The sequence below is a fragment of the Zalophus californianus genome, chromosome 5 (assembly GCF_009762305.2).
Source record: "Zalophus californianus isolate mZalCal1 chromosome 5, mZalCal1.pri.v2, whole genome shotgun sequence".
Classification (NCBI taxonomy): domain Eukaryota; kingdom Metazoa; phylum Chordata; class Mammalia; order Carnivora; family Otariidae; genus Zalophus; species Zalophus californianus.
In genome coordinates this window covers 22,500,960-22,522,271 of record NC_045599.1, presented here as the reverse complement: position 1 = coordinate 22,522,271, position 21,312 = coordinate 22,500,960, and the positions used below count along the sequence as shown (strand labels likewise).

At 35.4% G+C, this 21,312-nt stretch overlaps 1 protein-coding gene and 1 pseudogene across 1 annotated transcript in view; one reads left to right on the top strand and one right to left on the bottom strand.

The window, feature by feature from the left end:
- Positions 1 to 21,312, top strand: part of FBN2 (fibrillin 2) — a 262,634-nt gene that overhangs the window by 74,021 nt on the left and 167,301 nt on the right. Inside the window, exon 7 of the mRNA XM_027606724.2 lies at positions 6,236 to 6,361. Within this exon, the coding sequence (XP_027462525.2) occupies positions 6,236 to 6,361 (126 nt within the window). The remainder of the gene's footprint in view (positions 1 to 6,235; positions 6,362 to 21,312) is intronic.
- On the bottom strand, positions 15,153 to 15,872 carry LOC113929662 (annotated as a pseudogene).

The following is a 21,312-nucleotide window of genomic DNA, read 5'->3' as shown; positions in this document are numbered from 1 at the left end:
ATGGCTGACATTCATTTTTGTAGAAATACAAGTAATGTGTGATTATCTACGGAGTATAGGAATGAGAAATTTTAAAAATGGATCTAATTTGGTGATGGGCAAAGTTAAAAAAAAGTGCTATTAAATGTATAGTAATAGGAATAGGTCCCACAGATATAAATTAAATGAACCACCTTTATATGCCTGTGCCACTGCACATATTTTTCCACATTTTAATGTGAACTAAAAATAATATGCTAACTTACATAATCAGTTTAATCGTTTAGGGCAAGTTTATTTAAAGAAGTTGGAGAATAAATGAGTTTAGAATTACCATTACCTTCTCACATTATTTATAGCCTTAGTTAATAGACATACACTGAAGGGATTGTATAAGGTTTAAGTTTCAAAAGATCTGAATTCTAAACCTGAAGCTAATTACACTGTATGTTAACAAATTGGAATTTAAATAAAAATTTGAGAAAAAAAGATTTAGCTTTATTCTATAAAATCCTTACATGTGATTTAAAGTTGCTGAACTTCTTTTGCTTCATTAGGAAATGGCCCCATTTAAAGATGAGTAATAAAGGAAAAAGGTCTACATGTAACAACTGAAAAAGAGAGGTAGAAGAACATTTGAAAGAGGCAAATGAACATGCTTCAAGGAAAAATTACCCAAATAAACCCAAGATTTATACACTTAATAAGAAATAGTTTGTGCTTGAACTGAAGGAGTGAACAGCAAAACATCTATATAATCAAGACAGTGGAAAACTATTCAGACGTTAGTTGCTTATGCTAGCACTTTGACAATGTAGAAAGTCTTGTGTAGTTTGAAGGTCTGAGGCTTGCTTTTTTTTAGAGAGCACTTGTGTATGTTTCTAGGTTCAAATTGGTTATTTCTACAGGATATTTGTAAAATTTTTCCTTTTCACTTTAATAATTAACTTGATCTACCTAAAAGAAATTAATACTGTATGGCTGCGTAGTCTAGGATACTTCAAAAATAAAGGTTTTATTTTTCCTTCTAGGAAAATACTTTTTAGGCAATTACAAAATAAGCCCCATAAAGTCGATGTGCTTTTTCCTTTGAAAAATTACTGAATCTACTAAATATGGAGTCAAAGATTTTATGAATGGTATTAAGGGATTTATAGGTTTGGCCCCATTTTTCAGCTTATATCATGATATTCTTTCTCTGATTTATCTTCCAGGAAAAGAGGTTTCTAGGGATGTTTTATACCACACTGTAATGTGGGTGGAAATGTAGTACATTTTATTTATTTTTTTTTATTTTTTTTTTTAAAGATTTTTATTTATTTATTTGAGAGAGAGAGAGAGAATGAGAGATAGAAAGCACGAGAGGGAAGAGGGTCAGAGGGAGAGGCAGACTCCCCACTGAGTGGGAAGCCTGATGCGGGACTCGATCCCGGTACTCCAGGATCATGACCTGAGCCGAAGGCAGTCGCTTAACCAACTGAGCCACCCAGGCGCCCGAAATGTAGTACATTTTAAAAAATAATGTGGTTTGAAATGTTCTGAATTAAACAGTTCAGTATATAAATTTCTTGTTATATATTTCATTCTAGTTTTGTTTGGATCAGATGTCCTTAAATAAGACAATGAAATCTACTTTAATTTCAGTATAAAATATTTTGGGCTATTTTAATTTCTTGTAGACAGATAAAGTGAGGAAGAAATAATAAAGATGCTAAGCTTTTTGTAGGCTTAAATTCTCTAATTTACATATTCTAAGATACAGCAAACTTGTGGACTTATCAAAAAATAATAGGGCAAGTCAATGTATACTGACTTAGAGATATATCCACAAAATAATTTTAATGAAAAAAAAAGCAAGATGCAGAACAACACATAGAGTGTGATCTTATTCTTGTTACATAGCCACTCAAGAGTCCCTAACTATATATATATATATATATATATATATTTTTTTTTTTTTTTTTTTTTTTTTTTTGTACAGGCTCTTTATCAAGTTGGGGAAGCTCCCTTATATTCCTGGTTTATTGAGGTTTTTGAAATGATGACTGAGTGTTGAATTTTGTCACTTGCTTTTTTCACATTATAATATGATCATGTGTTTTTCTTAGTCAACATGTTAATATAATTCATTATACTGATTGATGTTTGAATGTTGAAGCAACCTTAAATTCCTCGGATAAACCTCACTTGGTCATGATGTATTAATTTTTTTATGTATTGCTAAAGTTGCCTTGCTAAGAATTTTTGTGTGCCTATTCAAAAAATATATTATCGTGTTTTTTTTCTTGTAATGTATTTTCCTAGCTTTGGGGTAAGGGTAATGCTAGCCAAATAAAATGGGTAGGCTAGTGTCCCCTGTTGTCTTTTTCCACAAGAATTTTTGTACAGGGGAGCCTGGGTGGCTCAGGCGGTAAAGCGTCTGCCTTCGGCTCAGGTCATGATCTCAGGGTCCTGGGATTGAGCCCTATGTTGGGCCAGGCTCCATGCTCAGCAGGGAGTCTGTTTCTCCCTCTCCCTCTGCCTGCCACTCCTCCTGCTTGTGCTCTCTCTCTCTGTCAAATAAATAAATAAAATCTTCAAAAAAAATTTTTTTTTGTACAGCTCACCTGCTTGTTTCTTAAGTATTTGAAAGGATTCAGCAGGAAAGCCACCTAGGCCTAAAGTTTTCTTTGTGCAAGAATTTTCAAGTATGGGGCGCCTGGGTGTCTCAGTTGTTAAGTGTCTGCCTTCGGCTCAGGTCATGATCCCAGGGTCCTGGGATCCAGCCCCACATCGGGCTCCCTGCTCAGCGGGAAGCCTGCTTCTCCCTCTCCCACTCCCCCTGCTTATGTTCCCTTTCTCACTGTGTCTTTCTCTGTCAAATAAATAAGTAAAATCTTAAAAAAAAAAAAGAATTTTCAAGTATGAATTATATTAACTTCAATAGATGTAGGTCTCTTTAGATGATCTGTTCTTGAGTGAGCCTTGGTAGTTCTATCTTTCTAGGAATTTGTACACTTTATCTAAATTGTTGAATTTAGTGCCATAAAGTTGTTCATACTATTTCCTTTGATCCTTCTAATCTCTGTAGAATTTGATCAGATCTAATCAGTTTTACTTGTATTTCCAGAGAGCCAGGTTTTGTAGTGATTGATAATCTCTGTTGTTTGACAATTTTTCTATTTTATTGTTATTTTCTTGCTTCTGTCTACTTTTGGTTTAATATGCTCGTCTTCTTAAAATTTCTTTATGTAAAAACTTAGGTAACCAATTTTAGACTTTGCTCTTTTTGTAAAGTAAGCATCTTAACTCTACATATTTATCTCTAAGCACCACTCTAGCTGGGTCCTACCAATTGTAATATGGTGTCTTCTCATTTTTCATGTGATTTCTTCTTTGAACCATGGATTATTTCAGAGTATATTGTTTAAATTCCAAATGTTTGAGGATATTCCAGATGTTTTTTATTATTCATTTCTAGTTTAAATCTGTTGTGTTTAGAAAACATACTATGTATGATTTTAATTTTTTTTATGTTTAATGAGCCTTTTTACATGGCCTCAGAATATAGTCTGTCTTGGTAAAATATCCCACGTGCTCTTGAAAATAGCGTATATCCTGCTAAAGTTGGGTGGGGTGTTCTATAAACGTCAACTAGGACAAGTTGGTTGAAAATATAGTTCAAGTCTTATGTATCCTTGCTGATTTTCGGTCTACTTGTTCTGTTAGTTACTAAGGAATATGGAAATGTCCAACTAGAACTGTAGATTTGTCTCTTTCTTTTTTCAGGTCTGTCACTTTCTGTTCTGAGTGCTTAACATTTTAATCAGCATATACACCTTGTACATTATTCTGTCTTCTTAATGAATTGACCCCTTTTTTATTATGAAATATCCATCTATATCTGTGGTAATGGTTCTTGTTCTGATGACTACTTTGTACAGTAACTTAGCCACTCCAGCTTTCTTTTGATTGAGCACATGATACATCTTTTCATTCTTTTCCTTTTTAAGCTCTCTCTGTCAAAGTGGGTTTGTTGTAAGCAAAATAAATTACATCTTTTAAAAAAATCAATTATGGCAATTTCAGCCTTTTTAATTGAATTACTAATACCATTTATACTTCCTATGATTATCAATATTATTGATTTTAAATCTGTATCTTACTATTTCTTGTCTTTTTGCCCCATCCATTTTTTATTCCCCTTTGCCTACCTCTATTAGAGTGAGTATATTTTAGTATTTCATTTTATATCCATAATTGGATCATTAGCTCCATCTCTTTAACATTATAAGATGTTAGTTTTATTTAAAATTACAAAATTTAGTGTTTGTCTTTACGTATTTAACTTACTGTTGTCTGTATTCAAATAATATTATGCCACTTGACTTATGATGTCATAATTTTACAATAGTATTCTTCACTTTCCCCCTTTAATCCTTTAGCTGTTCTGATTATACTATTTACTTTGCATTTTGTAATCTTCAAAATACATTACTATTATTTTGCTGTTGCTGTTTTCAACAACCAGTTATCTTTAAGTTTATTTAAAAATAACAAATAGGTCTTTTAAATTTATCAACATGCTTACTAAATTTTCAGTGCTTTTGGTTTTTGTGTAGACCATAATTTTTATCTCATTTTTATTTTTCCTCAAGAACTTTTTTTTTTAAGTAGGCTCCACACTCAGCTTGGAGCCCAACATAGGCCTTGAACTCACAAACCTGAGATCAAGACTGAGATGAGATCAGTAGTTGGATGCTTAGGCAGCTAAGCTACCCAAGCACCCCTCCTGCTAAAGAACTTCTTTTAACATTTCTTGTAGACTCTTAACTTTTATTTGTCTGAAGATCTTTATTACAGTTTCTTGGATTTCATTCATCAATATTAAGATTTTGGTTCCTAAATGGATTAAACCAATAGCTTAAAGAATGAAGAAGATAATTGCCATTTTTAAAGTTTTAAATTTAGAAAAAGAGTTTGACACTACTAATTCGAAGGGTACATATACCCCAATGTTTATAGCAGCATTATCAACACTAGCTAAATTATGGAAAGAGCCCAGATGTCCACTGACTGATGAATGGATAAAGAAGAAGTGGTATATATATATACAATGGAATATTACTCAGCCATCAGAAAGAACAAAATAGTGTCATTTGCAACGAAGTAGATGGAGCTAGAGAATATTATGCTAAGCAAAATAAGTCATTCAGGGAAAGACAAATTCCATATCACTCATATGTGGAACTTAAGAAGCAAAACAAATGAACAAAAACAGAGCAAGAAACAGACTCTTAACTCTAGAGAACAAACTGATGGTTACCAGAGAGGAGGTGGGTGGAGAGATGGGTGAAATGGGGGATGGGGATTAAGGAGGGCCCTTCTGATGAGCATCAGGTGATGTATATAAGTGTTGGATTGTTTAATTCTACACCTGAAACTAAGCTGTATGTGAACTAACTAGAATTTAAATAAAAACTTGAAAAAAAAATGACAAATTCAATGTAACACTGTTTAAGGGATACAGACAACCTTCAGATGAAGAAATTAGAGAAGTGAAAACTAGAATTAATATCCCTTTACAATTATTAGACCAAAGAAAATTAGGATTTTGGATATTTATGTCATGTGTTAGCCAGGAGGGGAAAAAAGACCCCACAAGAATCCTCATGGACAATAGAGGTTTGTGAACTACTTGTAGGTGTAGGATTGCCAGTGGTATGAAGGCATTTTGACTCTTGGGCACTGTTTATTCATACTGGGTGTATATATATATATATATATATATATATATATATATACACTCTGTGATATAGTAATTCTGCTCTGGGTCTACAGCAAAGGGATTAAGAGTCTCTGAGTTTACACAGTCCATAGTTATACAACTCCATAAAGAGACGTGGTAGAGACTTTGATTTTTATCATGCCCTGAGCTGGTAAGAAGAAGATGGACGTAGCCTGAGCACCCATCACCAGGAAAGTGAACGCATCCAGAAGTGTTCTGCAGCAAATCAAAGCAAGAGATTGGTTTTCTGCACAACAGGGATGGATTTTCTTAATAAAAAATAAAATTCCAAGAGAAAATAACAACGCAAATGAGATCTATACCATACATGATTAATATGAGTTAAAATATATGCCTACAAAGTGGTCCCAATTCCCCTTACACCATGCTCTTGAGAACTGATCTTTCTCCGTACATTACATTAAAGAAATAGGTGTAGATATTCTGGAAGGTAGTGGTATCTTTGTTCACAGTGCTTTCTTCTTGCAGATGTTGATGAATGCCAGGCAATTCCTGGGATATGTCAGGGAGGAAACTGCATCAATACCGTGGGCTCTTTTGAGTGCAAATGCCCTGCTGGCCACAAGCAGAGTGAAACTACTCAGAAATGTGAAGGTAAGTGTCTGTGTTTGGAGGGGTATGTCTACTGATGACTCTGAATCCCAGAAAGTCATAACTTCATTTAGAATTTTGAAGAATTCAGTCGTAGTTACAATTCTTTATTTTAATGTGAGAATGAAGGCATAGACGTTAGAGTGGTTTTGTATCGCTTTGTGTGTTTAATGGGTTTGATTTGGAAAGAGCCAGTGAACATTTTACAAGGGGTTTGTTACTCAGTTTCTGTGTTGTAATGGGAATGGGAGTAATCAGCCCTTTATATTTTTCCTTAATAAATTGGTTTTCCAGTTCACTTACACAGTTATATCAAAAGATTAAAATTCTGAGTGATGTACAGTGTCTGGCATAAAGTGATGCATTAGAAGTTGGCACTCTGTCCTACGTCATTAAATAAGTATTTGGAATTTTATATTGAATATTGTTTCTCAGCTGCCTGCCAAATGAAAAAACCAGTATAATCTTCTCAGAGAGAATTTGGAAATTACTGCAACAGGTATTCTGTGAAAGAATAGCTTACTCAAATAAATATCAAAAAATAATTTTCTGGAATGTGATTATAATATTGAATGTGAACTGAATCTAATTTTGAAATATGAACTCCAAAAGTATTCCTCATATAGAATAAAATCAATTGTTATATTTATGTGTGATTGAAAGCTTTATCATTATTACAGAATTCAAGAAGTTTCTAAAAGTGTCTAGCTTTCCTAACATGGATACTTAGAATAATGTTGATACTTCTAGTAGTATTGAAGTATAATGTTTATCTTTTAGAATGATTACTTAAATCAATTTATTCCCATTCAGGTAATTTTTTTAAGGCAAATACTATATCTATTTTCATTTTTTTGTGACATAAGCATTCATACCTACTCAAAGTTTAGAAAAAAATTATTTCAGAAATTTGTTTTTGGCAGTCTGGCTTACCTGAGGTGGAAAAATGTGAATCTGAACTTACATGGGAAATTCAGTAAATCTGAAATTGATTTCATGTGCCTGTTATGATTTTATCTGGGAGCAATTTCTGAGTTGAGTAAACTAAAAGTAGCAAATACATATTATAATTGCTCCCTGTGAAGAAACCGTCACAAGTTTATTTAGACCTGTTTACCTTCAGTAACTAAAATCATCTTTTAGTGTACATAATTAAGTCTTCTGTTCTTTCCTTTCTAAAAGGCAGTATTTGGGGGTTATTTTTTGTTGCTTGGTTATAAAGTTTAGTTCCTCTCTGTAGAAAAAACAGTTTGGGAAAAGGTAAAATCTAAAGTTTAATTATAGAAGACAAACAGGAATATGAACTATTTTATTGGACGGGAGGTAGAGGTAAGTACATGCTGTGGTTCCAACACCAGAAATCATAATTCCATGAACCCAGGGAACACGTATCATTCTATATTTTCTATTTGGCTTACTGCCTTTCTAGTCTACTGTAAATTAATCTTCATAATTACATACAATTTACATTTTTTCAACTTAATTTCATGCTTCCACAAAAGAAAAGGTAATAAAGCGTGGCTAATTATATTAAAGACCCAATAAATTCTCTTTGAAACTCCTAGGAAGAATGTCTGTTACAGTTTATGCCATTTAAATATAATATTGATAACCAAAGTCTGCTTACATTGGAAAGGTTAAGAAAAATACTTGGAAGATGGGAAAATTAAGTGAGCCCAGGAATTGGACCAGTGAGTTGGGGACTTGCAGAAGGTCTGGGTTATGCTGCTGTATCCTTGCTACTTCTTGTATTTTCCTTCCTGGCTTTTTTGGAGGTTAATTCTATATGGCTCAACCTTTTGTCATTGTGCTTCACTTTTTACTTCTGAAATACTATCCAGACTAGATCCAAGGGTGGTAGACTTAGGAACAAAGACAGTGTTTGATAGTAGGTGAGAAGGCACAGCCACTGACTGATGAAAGTGGTTGTGACATTTCCATTAATCATCAGACAGTGTATGTCTTCTTAGTTGTAAATAGAATGAGCACTTTCCACATCACATTTCATCAAAACAACATATAGAGCCAAGGCAGAGTTTGAAGAGAGACAGTGCAACTCTTTATTCACACTTGTCTGTGTTTTTAGTAAAGGGGGCTGTCGATGTAATATAGGCACCACCCAGAGCCTGAATCCAGTCCTCTCCTTTCTTACTTCCTGCCCAGGCAGCCAAATCCACTTAAGCCATTGCCCAGAAAGAATTATGTGATTTAATATTTGGGATTGGTGGGGAATAGCAGAATTGGAAGAAGTGGTGATTAGAATTTGAAAACTAAAGCTTTTATGAAGGCTTTACTTTGTGTGTAAGTCATATTTATTTGGATATGTCTTAAAAGTAACTATTACCAATTTTCCTTAAGTAATAGTATTCTTTTATGTAAAAGATCAAGTGGTATTTCCTTACATAAAACTATTTATTGTAATTGGTAGCATGATGTATCTGGAAAGACTGTAAACTATTGCTGCACTCAGTGACAGCTTTGAATTATAGTCCATTTATGTATGGTTTATACAGTGTCAGTGTAAAAATGTTGACATAAATTTAAAGTTAGTATTTGCCCTAAATAAAAATGTTACCATAGCAATTTTGACCAACTGTCAAAGGTAAGATATTTTAGTATTCTATGTAGATTACAATGTGAACATAAAATATAGTAGTAGTGGAAGATTTACATGAAAATGATGCCCTTTCTGTTTCTCTTATGGCACATAATAGATTTCTGTTCATACGGCAATGAAATTTTCTAAAATCTTTTTCAGCCTAAGTTTCTGGGTCTGTTCAGAAATAAGAAAGCTAACCAGTGTTTTGAATCTAAGTCATTTGGGGAAATGGTGGCAGCATTAGCAGCAAAGTGAGGTCATTAACTTTAAAAAATTGTGTTACTCTTTTTTTGGTGGGTATCTGTTGGTTGACCATCTCACTCCCAACACTTGGGTAAGATCCTTGAGGGCAAAAACTCTGTCTTGTTTATTGCCATAGCCTCAAGCCTGGAACTGCTCCTGCTCTATCTATCGCAAGCTCCGAAAAATATATGTTGAGTAATTGGGAGTATGGTGGATAATAATTTAATTTCCTTGACTTGGGTTGAATGTTCAAAAAGAAAGGTTAAGTGTAGGGCCAGAGTTAAAATTGTATTTGGAAAGAGGGCAGTGTCCCATATTACGGGAATTTTTCCTTCACCTGATTTTTTTTTTTCATTTCCTTAATAATCTTATTTTGCTCTGGTTACCATTCAAAGACAAAGAGCGTAAGTAGTAAGTGCAGTTTGGCATTTTTAGATCTTTGTGTCATTACTCCTCTTTGCTCATCTGCAAGTAATACTTACGGAGTCAGGGACCTTCCTTCTCTATTTAAAAGAAATAACTGTCTTCTGCTTGTTCACTGGAATATCTTCATAGCTAAAATCGTATCCTGAAAGGCTTGTTCTGAAAATTTAAGTTTGGACATATATAGTTTATAATAAAATGAGAAAAAATGGTGGGGCGGCATTCATCTCTTGAGTTAATGTCTGAAACACATGAACAAGTATCTATATTGAGACTTGTTTTTATTTTATATAATTGGTTGAGTGGATTCTCCTATCTGAGAATCTGAGCCCAGAACATAAAGGAATGCTCATTTCTCTGTGTGTGTGTGTGTGTGTGTGTGTGTGTGTGTGTCTGTCTGTCTGTCTGTCTCTGTCTAAAGGAGAATCCGTTGTTTTCCCCCTTCACTCATTTAGGGTCTCAGATTCAGTTAAGCCTCTCAGGCCTACTGAAGTCAAGTCTTGTTTCTCCTGGGCCAGTTTGGCTCCAAAATCTTTTCCTCATTCTGTTGTACGGTGGGGAAAATGATTTGTTGGTGGAGTAAACTATTTCTTCACATCCAAAGAGAAGTTTTCTTCAGTTACTATATTCAGAGATTCATTCATCCAAATATCCATTTAATTTAAATGAGGAAGGAAAGTAGCACACATCAATATAATATGAAGCTGTATATTAGAATGCTGTCCAGAATTTTTTATTTTTATGATAAAATGTTATTTTGAATTTCAGTCCACTTGTAGAAAGCGCAAGTAGGTGCCAGATGTCCTTGCATGACCTCCCTCTTTCAGACTATACCTTCTTTAACATTCTTCGCTGTAGTTATTCTTTCCTGGCTTAAATGGAAGGCAGGAAAATAACATCATTGTATTGGGAAGCTTCCCTTCAATGGCTCTTTATATGTCAAATAGTTGTTTGCAATTTTCTGAGGAGTCTTCAGCTTTGTTCCATTACCACAGCATTTAGTTGTTGGAGATTTGTGGCAACAAATATATTTATTTATGCTCGCGAAACTCATGAAACTTGTTGGCACAATATCTTTGGTTGCTGTTCCAACTCTGCTTTGATAAACAATGGAAAATAAACTTCTGTCCCAAACTGAAAAATGCTTTCTTTTACTCATATTACCAAAAGTGTTTTAACTTCAAAATAAATAATAAACTCATTGACTGTTGTCCAAAAGGAAAACTACATATTAAAATTGACACTTAAGTATTTAGTATTTAAGTATTTACAATCTTGTAAATATTGGAAATGCATAAAACTTTTTAGGTCATCAATTTAGAGACCACAGAAGTATCATTTTCAAATCCTTTTTAAAAAGAAATTTACAACATTATAGTTAAAAAATAGATTCTCTCTCCCTTAAATAAGAAAGCCCAGTCTGATAAACTCAAACCTACTTTCTGCCCCATAACAAATGTTATTCCTCTATCACATCACTTTTTACATTGTATTTTATTTATTTTTCTTGTCTAACTGCTGACAGAGTATAGATCAAAATAAAGTATGTTAATAAAAGCTAATATTTATGGAGCACTTAATATATTATAGACAACACTTTAACCACCATAAATGGGTTTTCTTATTAAGTCATCACATAGTGGTGTGAGGTTGGTTGCTATCATTAACCCACTGCACAGATGAGGAAACTGAGGCAGAGAAGCTAAATAACTTTGTCGAAGCTAGGTGGGTTAGAAACTGCAGAACCAGGATTCTAGCCTGCTAGATTTTCTTGAGTTTTCACTCAGCCAGAGCCGTTGAGTGAACACAGGAGGGTGACCTGGCAGCACATACCCCAGCCCACAAATTGCATTTACAGGGGGAAGCTCATGGAGTCAGCAGCAGCAACAGGATTATGGTTCTCTCTTTGCTTCGTTGCATTATGTGATAGTGCCCTGCAATCCAGCAAAGGCAGAATTAGAACCAGTTTAGTGATCTTAGCACTGGCTTTGGAGTTTGGGTGGTCGGAAATAGCATGGTCTCTTTCCTCTGATATGATCAAGGCTGAAAAAATATGGAACCTTGACCTCCAGGCCTGTTTCTACACTTCAGTCTTCATGAATGGGAAACCTTCCCTTTGTGTCATCAGGGTTCAGGGGTCTAAGCCTTGAGATTGCAAATTCATGACCTACAATTCACTGGCTCCAGCCCAGATCCCCAATCTCAGCCCTCTACCAGGATTGACCAATTTAAGCACTCAGATGTAGTCGTTTTCCATAGAACCTTTAGGAAGATTAGCCTACAGGGGCTAATTCTTGAAAAATTTAACCTTTCTCTCTAACATATGTTTTACTGCCTTTCATGAGTGATATATTAGATACTTAGTCGATGGATTTTTGCTCTAGTTTTTGTTCATTAAAATGAAAATTTACTCCATACCACTATGCTAAAATAACCTATTCACCATGACTTTAGAACTGAAGATTCATCTTAAATGAACCAAAGATATAAGTATGAACAGAAAAAACAGTGGGGTTAAAAACAATCATGAGAATTTTTATATTGTCTTAGATCTGAAAAAGCATTATTTAGTATGTTACCCTACCTAAAGCTATGGAGGTATAGGTCAATAATTTCAGCTACATAAAATATACATTGCATGACAGTAAAAGAAAAAAAACTGCTACAAGCAAGAATAAAAGACAATAATAAACTGAAAAACATTGCAACTTATAAGACAAAGACCACTTTTTCTAATACATCAGTTCTATAGATGAGTAAGAAAATATCCAATAGGGCGCCTGGGTGGCTCAGTTGGTTAAGCAACTGCCTTCGGCTCAGGTCATGATCCCGGAGTCCCGGGATCGAGTCCCGCATCGGGCTCCCTGCTCAGCGGGGAGTCTGCTTCTCCCTCTGACCCTCCCCCGTCTCATGTGCTCTCTCTCTCTTTCTCTCTCTCTCTCTCGCTTTCAAATAAATAAATAAATAAATCTTTAAAAAAAAAAAAAGAAAAGAAAATATCCAATAAAAATGTTCAAGGACATGAACTGTCCATTGACAAGGGAAATACCAGTGACTGTTAAATACACTAAAACACGTTTACCCTTACTTAGAAGAAGAAAGTACACAATAACATTATGGGATATCATTTCTACCTATAAACTTTGATAAGAGCAAAATTCTAATGTAAAACTGCATTAGTGAAGGTTTTGGGAAAGAGATGCTCTCATAAATTCCTGATTAAAGTATAAAATTGGTGCAACCTCTGAGGAGAGCAATTTAGAATTATCTGTCAAAATTACAAATGTATTTAACATTTAACCCATAAATTTTAATTCAGAGTTTTTAGCCTATCTGTACTCAATCAAGAAATGATGGACGTAGAAGATTATCCCTCCTGTCTTTTTGTAATAGGAAAATATGATAACATATACATGACAGTAAACCTATTAAATTATGAGTTGGAAACTATTCATCCTTAAAAAGACATTGTGGACACTTTATATATTGATTTAAAAGTATGATTAAGACATACTGTTACGTGGCAAAAGCAAATTGTAAAACATTTTCATTTACACAGAATGTATTTGTGTGTGCATGTGTTTGCCTGTGTATGCATAGAATGTGCATGGAAGGATATTAGAAAATTTGCATCATTAAATATTTTGAGGGTGAAAATATTTTGGGGGAGAAAAGGATGGAAAAGAGACTTCTCTGGGCACCTGGGTGACTCAGTTGTTGGGTGTCTGCCTTCGGCTCGGGTCATGATCCCAAGGTCCTGGGATTGAGCCCCGCATCGGGCTCCCTGCTAAGCAGGAAGCCTGCTTCCCCCTCTCCCTCTCTCCCTGCTTGTGTTCCCTCTCTCGCTGTGTCTCTCTCTCTGTCAAATAGATAAATACAATCTTAAAAAAAAAAAGAGAGACACTTCTCAATGAGTGTTCTAGTGTAAGTTTTTGACTTTTAACCTTGTAAATGTATTATTTGTTCAAAAAATTAAAAACAGAAGAAGGTGAAAAACAGGCTCAGTTACTTTCTTTGTGAAGCTTTCAACAAATTCCTATAGCAGAACTATCTCCCTCCTGGTTGACTGGAACAGTGCATTACAACCTGTTACACCCTAGTCCTGGGGCATTGCAACCTCTGTCCCTGGAACACTCAGCATGTCCATGTTCCATGCCGCCATGCAGACAATATATGCAGATCTAATCCTTATCCAGTGTGAAATAAAAATCTGGGGTTTGAGCAGAATTACACTTAATCTTAAACTATTACTTTAGGGGCGCCTGGGTGGCTCAGTTGGTTAAGCGTCTGCCTTCAGCTCAGGTCATGATCCCAGGGTCCTGGGATTGAGCCCCGCATCAGGCTCCCTGCTCAGCAGGAAGTCTCCTTCCCTCTCTCCCTCTGCTTGCTGCATCACCTGCTTGTGCTCCCTCTCTCTCTTTCTCCTCTCTCTCTCTGTGTCAAATAAATAAATAAATAAATAAATAAATAAAATCTAAAAAATAGTAAATCAATAAATATTTAGGAACATTGAATGAAATATATTTGATTTTAATGGTTCTCATTAATTGCTGTTCAGGAAAAAAATCTCATTGAAATATGACGACTAGAAATAGAAGTAAAATAGTATGGGAGAGGTAGATCAAAGATGGTAATTACAGTGAAGCTGATTATAATTTGCTTTTGGCCAAAATACAAGTATTATTTAAAAGAGTGTATGTGGTAGTCATATTGTGAAGAAAGGAGTTGTTCTTAAATCATCTTAAATAAAAATCTGGTAGAATTCTGGTCATCAGCTGCAAATGAGCTGCATGGCCTAGAGAAATTAGGTATCAAAACACAGTCTGCTCCTTTGCAATGAGGTGGGTTAGGACTTTCAAAGTAGAAAGCGAACCAATTTGTCTCTACCCTGTGGTATTTACATTTGTTTATTTCAGAGATTCTTCTCTGTCTCTGTCTCTCAGAAATACACGTGTACACACAGACCCACATATTTCTGTGTGTGTAAGTTTCTGTATTGTCCCTTTCTTAGGTGCACACAATTACATTAATCATAGTATTTGTTTCATGACATATTCTCATTATTATTTTACTCATAGCCTGCTTTTATGTAAATATCTTCAGTAATATAATATGCACCCGCAAAACCACTAAAAACAAAAGGTGGGCCCAAGACAACCACATGTACGCATGGTGCTGCCCCACCCACCGCCACTCCTACAGCATAACCATCACTTTGAAGCCAGGACTCCACATTTTCTTTTCTTTTTAGATTCTTTTATTACACCTGTAGATATTCCATTTATTATTATTACTGTGATTTCAGTTTTTTTTTAAAGAATACAAAAAAAAGTTTATTACACAAAATTGAGTCCTTCATATTTCATAGTTCACGAAGGCTAAACAAAGACTAGGTTTTTTTTAAATCATTCACAAAAATTTCACTTTCACTCCCCCTCATCCCAACTATTAAAAAATGGCCTGACCAAATGTTATCAAAACAAACACTGTAAATAACACCGAGTGCTTTAAAGACAACTCTCCCATATGTTATTTCTTGGCGTGGGTGATCTTCATGGCATGTGACAGTGTGATTTTCAATCCCTGTAAAGCATCCCTGGCAGCTCCAGCCTGTCCATCATTTTCAAATTCAACAAAAGCAATGCCATGCCTCCCAGGTACCAAACGTACTTCCTTGAAGCCAGGAAACTGATTAAACAGCATGGATAACATCATCTCATTAGTCCCTTCTGGTAAATTATTGAGGAATAAAATATAGTTTGGAGGGTAATCAGGGACCTGAGGATTTGCTGTTGAATTTCCTTGGGTATCGGCTGCATTTGGTGTTCCCTGACCAGGCTTTTTGTTTGCAGTGGTCACAGTCTGTTCCACAGTTTTCACTTTTTTCTTTTCCTTCTTCTTTTCTTTGTCAGCAAAAGTGCCACGCATTTTAGATATTACATCCGAATCTGTTTTTGCATACTGGATTCACATTGGTTTACCATAAAATGGAAATCCTTATAACTGTCTCAAGGCATTTGTGGATGAGCCCAGTTCCTTAAAAATAACAAAGGCTTGCCCCCTCATCTTCATGGTCTTTAAAGCTGCAATATCTACAACGTGGCCAAACTGAGAAAACAGGGCATACAGGGATCTCTTCAACTCTTCTTTTTTAATTTTGTCATTCATATTGTTGATGTAAATTGTATGATTTGGTCTGATATCCATGTTTGGAGTTAAACTGTTCAAACTGCCTGAGGCCTACGTTGGTCCCCCACGAACCGAAAGCTGGAAATGGATGATTTCAGTTTTTTAAACACCACAATAAAAGGCTTAATACTTTGTGGAACTTACTCTTTTCACTTAATAATATGATGCTACAGTTCATCTGTATTGTTGCACATTGTTCTAATTCATTTTTAAGGTGAATAGTCCATTCTGTCCCATTATGCAGATATACCTTAGTGTGTTCATCCACTTTCCCCCTGGTGGCCGCCGTTCTCTGATTCTTCCTATTGGGCCAGCATACTTGCAGACACATACACTCTGGACCCTGTTGTCCCACGCATTTCCTTCAGAGTAGAGCCCAGTGTTTCCCCTCCTTTGCTCAGCATGGACAGAGCTGCACGATGGAGTCAGGGCCTTTGTGATTTTTCAGAGAGATATTTACCCTCTTTTTTGATCCACTTATTTCTGAAAGGTGACTTACATTTCTCTTATGATTGATGTCTGTGTAAGTAGCTTAGGTCACAGGGGCGGTAGTATATTAGAGCCTTGCTCTCCCTTGCTGTTGCTTGGTGTCAGATGGGGAAACAAAGAGCCTGATACTCTGCAATTAGGGTGACCTCCACCTCTTCCCAGGCCTGTGTGTTAGCCAGCCCGCCCCCCAGATTGGTTGAGAAGCATCTGCTGAGTGATCAGTGGTCTTACCCTGGCTCACAGGGCTAACTCAATCCTCTCGATTATTCCTGAGTTCTCTTCCATGTGGTTTTGGACTCATTACACAGATTAAGAAATCATACAGGAGAAGTAAAGACACTGCAAACATCTCCATATCTTTTTTGTGTATTTTTGTTTTGCAAATATTACAATTTATTTACATCTCCCCCCAAAGCAGGTACTAAACATTACCAACTCTTGAGCACAGTATTATCTTGACTGCAGTTTTCGGTATTCAATCTTTATTTTTAAGACATATCCATAAAAGGGATGGAGCCTGTAACAACATAAATACCTCCTTGAGAACAAGATTAATTCTGAGCAGTGCTAACAAACTGGCAAAGATTGCTAAAGCTCATCTTCCTGAGCTAACCTGCTCTTAGTCCCCAGGCTTCCTCCTCTCAGTTCTGCACGCTTTTGCCCTTAGGAACAAAATTAAGGATTTTTTTTAACAGAGGGCCAATAATGGAAACTTCTTTTTGATTATCTCCTTGTGATATCTTGGTGCCTAAAACTAAATTGTCTTCACCTCTTCTCTGTAACTCCCACAGCCCAACCAGGTTCTCATAATCTGATTTTCAGATACTTAGCACAATGCCTCTCATAATTTTTCTTTTTGGAGAATCAAAGCTTGTCTCAACTTGTCATGCTTTCCTGTGTGTGCTAAGCAAAAGTGACATCCAATGGGGTTGGTGTCTTTCTCTCTCTCCCTGTAAAATAGACAACTGCTCGTAATCAGATGAATTGATAGTAAAAGTTGTTTGCACTAAGGAATCTACTTTTTATGATGCATGGGAGGTGGAGCATTGAGTAGCTTAGAAATTTGGAGCATATATATGGAGAGTTAAAATCTAAAATGGAAATCTGCAGCATTTGTGCTTTTATAACCCATTTGGGAAGGACATACTGCCCAGGTGCCAGGCTAGCAGTGGGGTTTCCAGGCTTGACTCTTAGAAAGCCCCTGTGTGTTTCATGTATGGAAAACAGAACTTCTAAGAAAGTGTGACCAGTAGGGAGGAGTGTGATAGGCGTCCAGAGAGACAGCCAGACAGCAGCCCAGAGCTGACAGTTGAAGCAGAATTAGCACATATCACTTCCTAGTATATTAATCAGAAGTTGCCAGCCTAAACTCTTTTAGTTTCTTCCCACAAATGATTTCCACTATTAAAACACTTAGATTAAATAACTTGGACACTACCTTGACAGCCTTACTCAGGGAGTTCCTGAAGTGACCTCACTCTCTAAATTTCAACCTGAGCACAATGGTTTACATGGAAAGTGGCACACATAGTTTTCTGTGAAAGCCTGGAGGAGAAATAGTTCTTTATTTGAGACACAGTGGGTAACATCATTGTTATGAACATGAAGTCTGTGAAAAATCCATATTCCAAAAGAAAGTCATTCAACAAAAAAGATACTCTCTAGCGTGTAACTTGGGGTGGTGAATCAAAATTAGGAACATTCAGATCACATTTTGTTAAATGATTTATGTTTTAAAGTTTTTCTTCCAATAGCAAGAATACATTGTGGAGAGAAATGGCGGTTATGTTCTAAGTACAATTCAGAAAATAAACAGGCAGAGAGAGACTCCATGGTCAAATAGCCCGGGATTTAGTACCCAAACGTTAGGGTCTATGCTCCAGCTACACCATGAGCAAAATGTCTAATCTCGAGCAAATTAGCGTCTTCATCTCTACAATAGAGATAATGATGGTCTTTTGTGGGTAAGCATTTTACAAGCATTATATAAGATAAAGCATTCGGCACTTGCGGTCTTTTGTAAAGAAGGCAGCGGTAGCACAAATAAGTTGTAAAAGATTCAGTAAATCATGTGGTTTGAGATCTTAAAAAAATAATTGTAAAAGAGTTCTAATATAACATTTCAATTATGACTTTTAGTAAAGTTTCTTATAAAAAAGCTCTTTTAATTCTTAAAAAAAAGTGACCCACTAGAGCATGTAGTTGCCTATTCTGATAAAAGTACTAGTAAACAATTAAATGGACCCAAATCCATTGTCATGAAGAGGGAACATGGAACTGGGGATTTAAGATTATTCATTAATTCCTGACTTGGTGCCAGCCTGTTTTATTTGCCTAGCCTCAGTTCCACCCAAATTACAGAAATGGACATTTGAGACCCAGAGGACTAGATTTATTTAACATAACAGAGTGGTCAGGAAATTGCATTTTAGCGGACTCAGAAAAAATTGGTGGGAACCAATATTATTTCCTCAGTGCCACTGTATATTTAAATCCTTGTTTTAAAAAAAGATGAAAAAAAAGGCATGGTAAAGTAATTTACATGTTTCTTGCAGTTCAATTTCTGCTGAAGATCACTGGAAAAATTGAGAGCTTCCAAAACACCTTTCTCAGAGACTTAAAATTGGGTGTGTGTTAGTGATAGAAAAATCTATTTTACCCTGGATTGAAAGGATCGGATGAACATTTTGAACTTTGCCGTTAGGAAAAAAAGCTATAAACTGAAATATGGCTCCTTATTTCTTCATTTTACTTAACCAATAATCATTTCATAATGGAAATGGAAAAGTTATAATGCAGACCAAAATAAACAAAATGCTAGTTTTATAATATTCTGGATGTGTATCTTCGGCTTCTACTGAAAAAATAAAAGTGAGAGAGAAAGAAAAGCTACTTCACAAATTACCATGGCTCAGTGCCTGAAGGAAATTAGTCTACTCTAAAGAAGTATCCTGCGTAGTCAGGTAAAAATGTAACAAAACTTGAAATATAATACCTAGACCCAGGACTTCATTTCTTCCAAGTGTTGTTACTTACTGACCTTCTGTAGTATGTGTCATTCACTACCCAGGCATTGAAAAATGTGCGACGAATTTAAGAAAAAATTTATGTGCTGCTAATTTCTTATAGGTGCTTTCATTTAGTAAACATGTAAATAAAGCTGTTATCATGCTTGAATTATCTTTTTTTTTCTTAGTCCCAAACTAGGACTCTCTCTTTTTCTTAATGCATTCCTCTCTAGTTCAGTGTAAAGTGTTTCTCCTCTATACTTTGCCTTTGCTAAGTTTTAGTACAATTAATTTTAAGGATAGTGTCAGTGATTTTGAAAATTGTAGCTGGAGGCCACTGCTGTGTTCATCCAATGGTCAGGTAGATCGTTTATCTGAGTACCTGCTGTTTTACAGAAGACAGCTACTTTAAAAAGTCCTCATTTCAAGGACACAAAAGTAAAAATAAATAAAAAGATTTATAGTATGAGCGCATTTCTTTTAATATCATCATATGTACGTTAGATGAATTGCTGTGTTTTCTATAAGCTTTGGTTTTCCTAGTGGGCTATGGTTTCATATTTCCCATATTAACCTGTCTTTTTCAGTTTGACAGTGAAGACTATCTGAGGAATATTTTTGTCCTAGTCTAGTAGCAGCACATATAGGACAAATTCCAGGCTAATTGTGGGTTTGTATATTCTAGCATGGCTAAATTCTGGTGAATGGCAAAAGACAATTTGGGAATATTTACCAACATCTGTATACCGTCATACTAAATTTAGTATGACTTGATTTAACTAGCTATAGTTGATGCTTATCTGAAGCATAAACATGTTCTTTAGCTATAAGATTTCATCTTCCAAACTCTTGGAAATGTTACCAGGACTATGTGACTGTAAATCAAAATTTCCCTTCTCCCACTTGTGATAGAATACTGTAATAGTTCAATCATAGAAGTAAACAGCTTTTCATTTAGTTCTTAATCTGTACCAAGGATTACAGTAAAGCATCTGATTCAGCAAAATCAGTATTATTTGGCAGTCAATAATAAAACAGGATAGAAAAGAGGATCACAAAAGTAATATATCCTTTAGTGTTTCAATTTAACCTAAAAATTGTGTGTAGACCTTCATTTTCCAATCCTCTGTTACAGGGAGTGTGCAAGTGTTTTTGAGGGTAGTTTCCCAGATGACATACTGGGCTTTCATTGTTACATTACCCTCACCAGAATACTGTGAGTTCCAGTTTCATTTTTTTTTTTAATTCAAGTATAGTTGATACACAGTGTTAGATTAGTTTCAGGTACACAACGTGGTGATTCCACGATTCTATACATTACTCAGTGCTCACCAGGATGAGTGTAGTTACCATACAACATTATTACAATATAATTGACTATATGCCCTATGCTGTACTTTTCATCTCCCTGACTTATTTACTTATTTATACCTCTTAATCCCCTTGAACTATTTTGCCCATCGCCTGATTCACCTCCCTTCTGGCAACCACCAATTTGTTCTCTGTACTTAAGAGTCTGTTTTTTGTTTTGTTTTTTAGATTCCACATAAAAGTGAAATCATGTGGTATCTGTCTTTATCTGACTTATTTCAGTCTTATTCTTTTTTAGAGTTGAGTAATATTCCATTGTGTATGTATACCACTCTTCTTTATCCATTCCTCTGTTGATGAACACTTGGGTTGCTTCTCTGTCTTGACTATTGTAAATAATGCTGCAATAAGCGTGTATCTTTTTGAATGAATGTTTTTGTTTGTTGTCTTTGGATAAATACCCAGTAGTGGAATTACTGGATCATGTGATATTTCTGTTATCAATATTTGAGAAATCTCCATACTGTTTTCCACAGTGGATGTACCAATTTTCATTCCCACCAACAGTGCACAAGTGTTCCCTTTCTCCACATCCTTATGAACACTTGTTATTTCTTGTCTTTTTGATACTAGTCATTCTGACTGGTGTAAGATGATTTCTCCCTGTGATTTTGATTTGCATTTCTTTGATG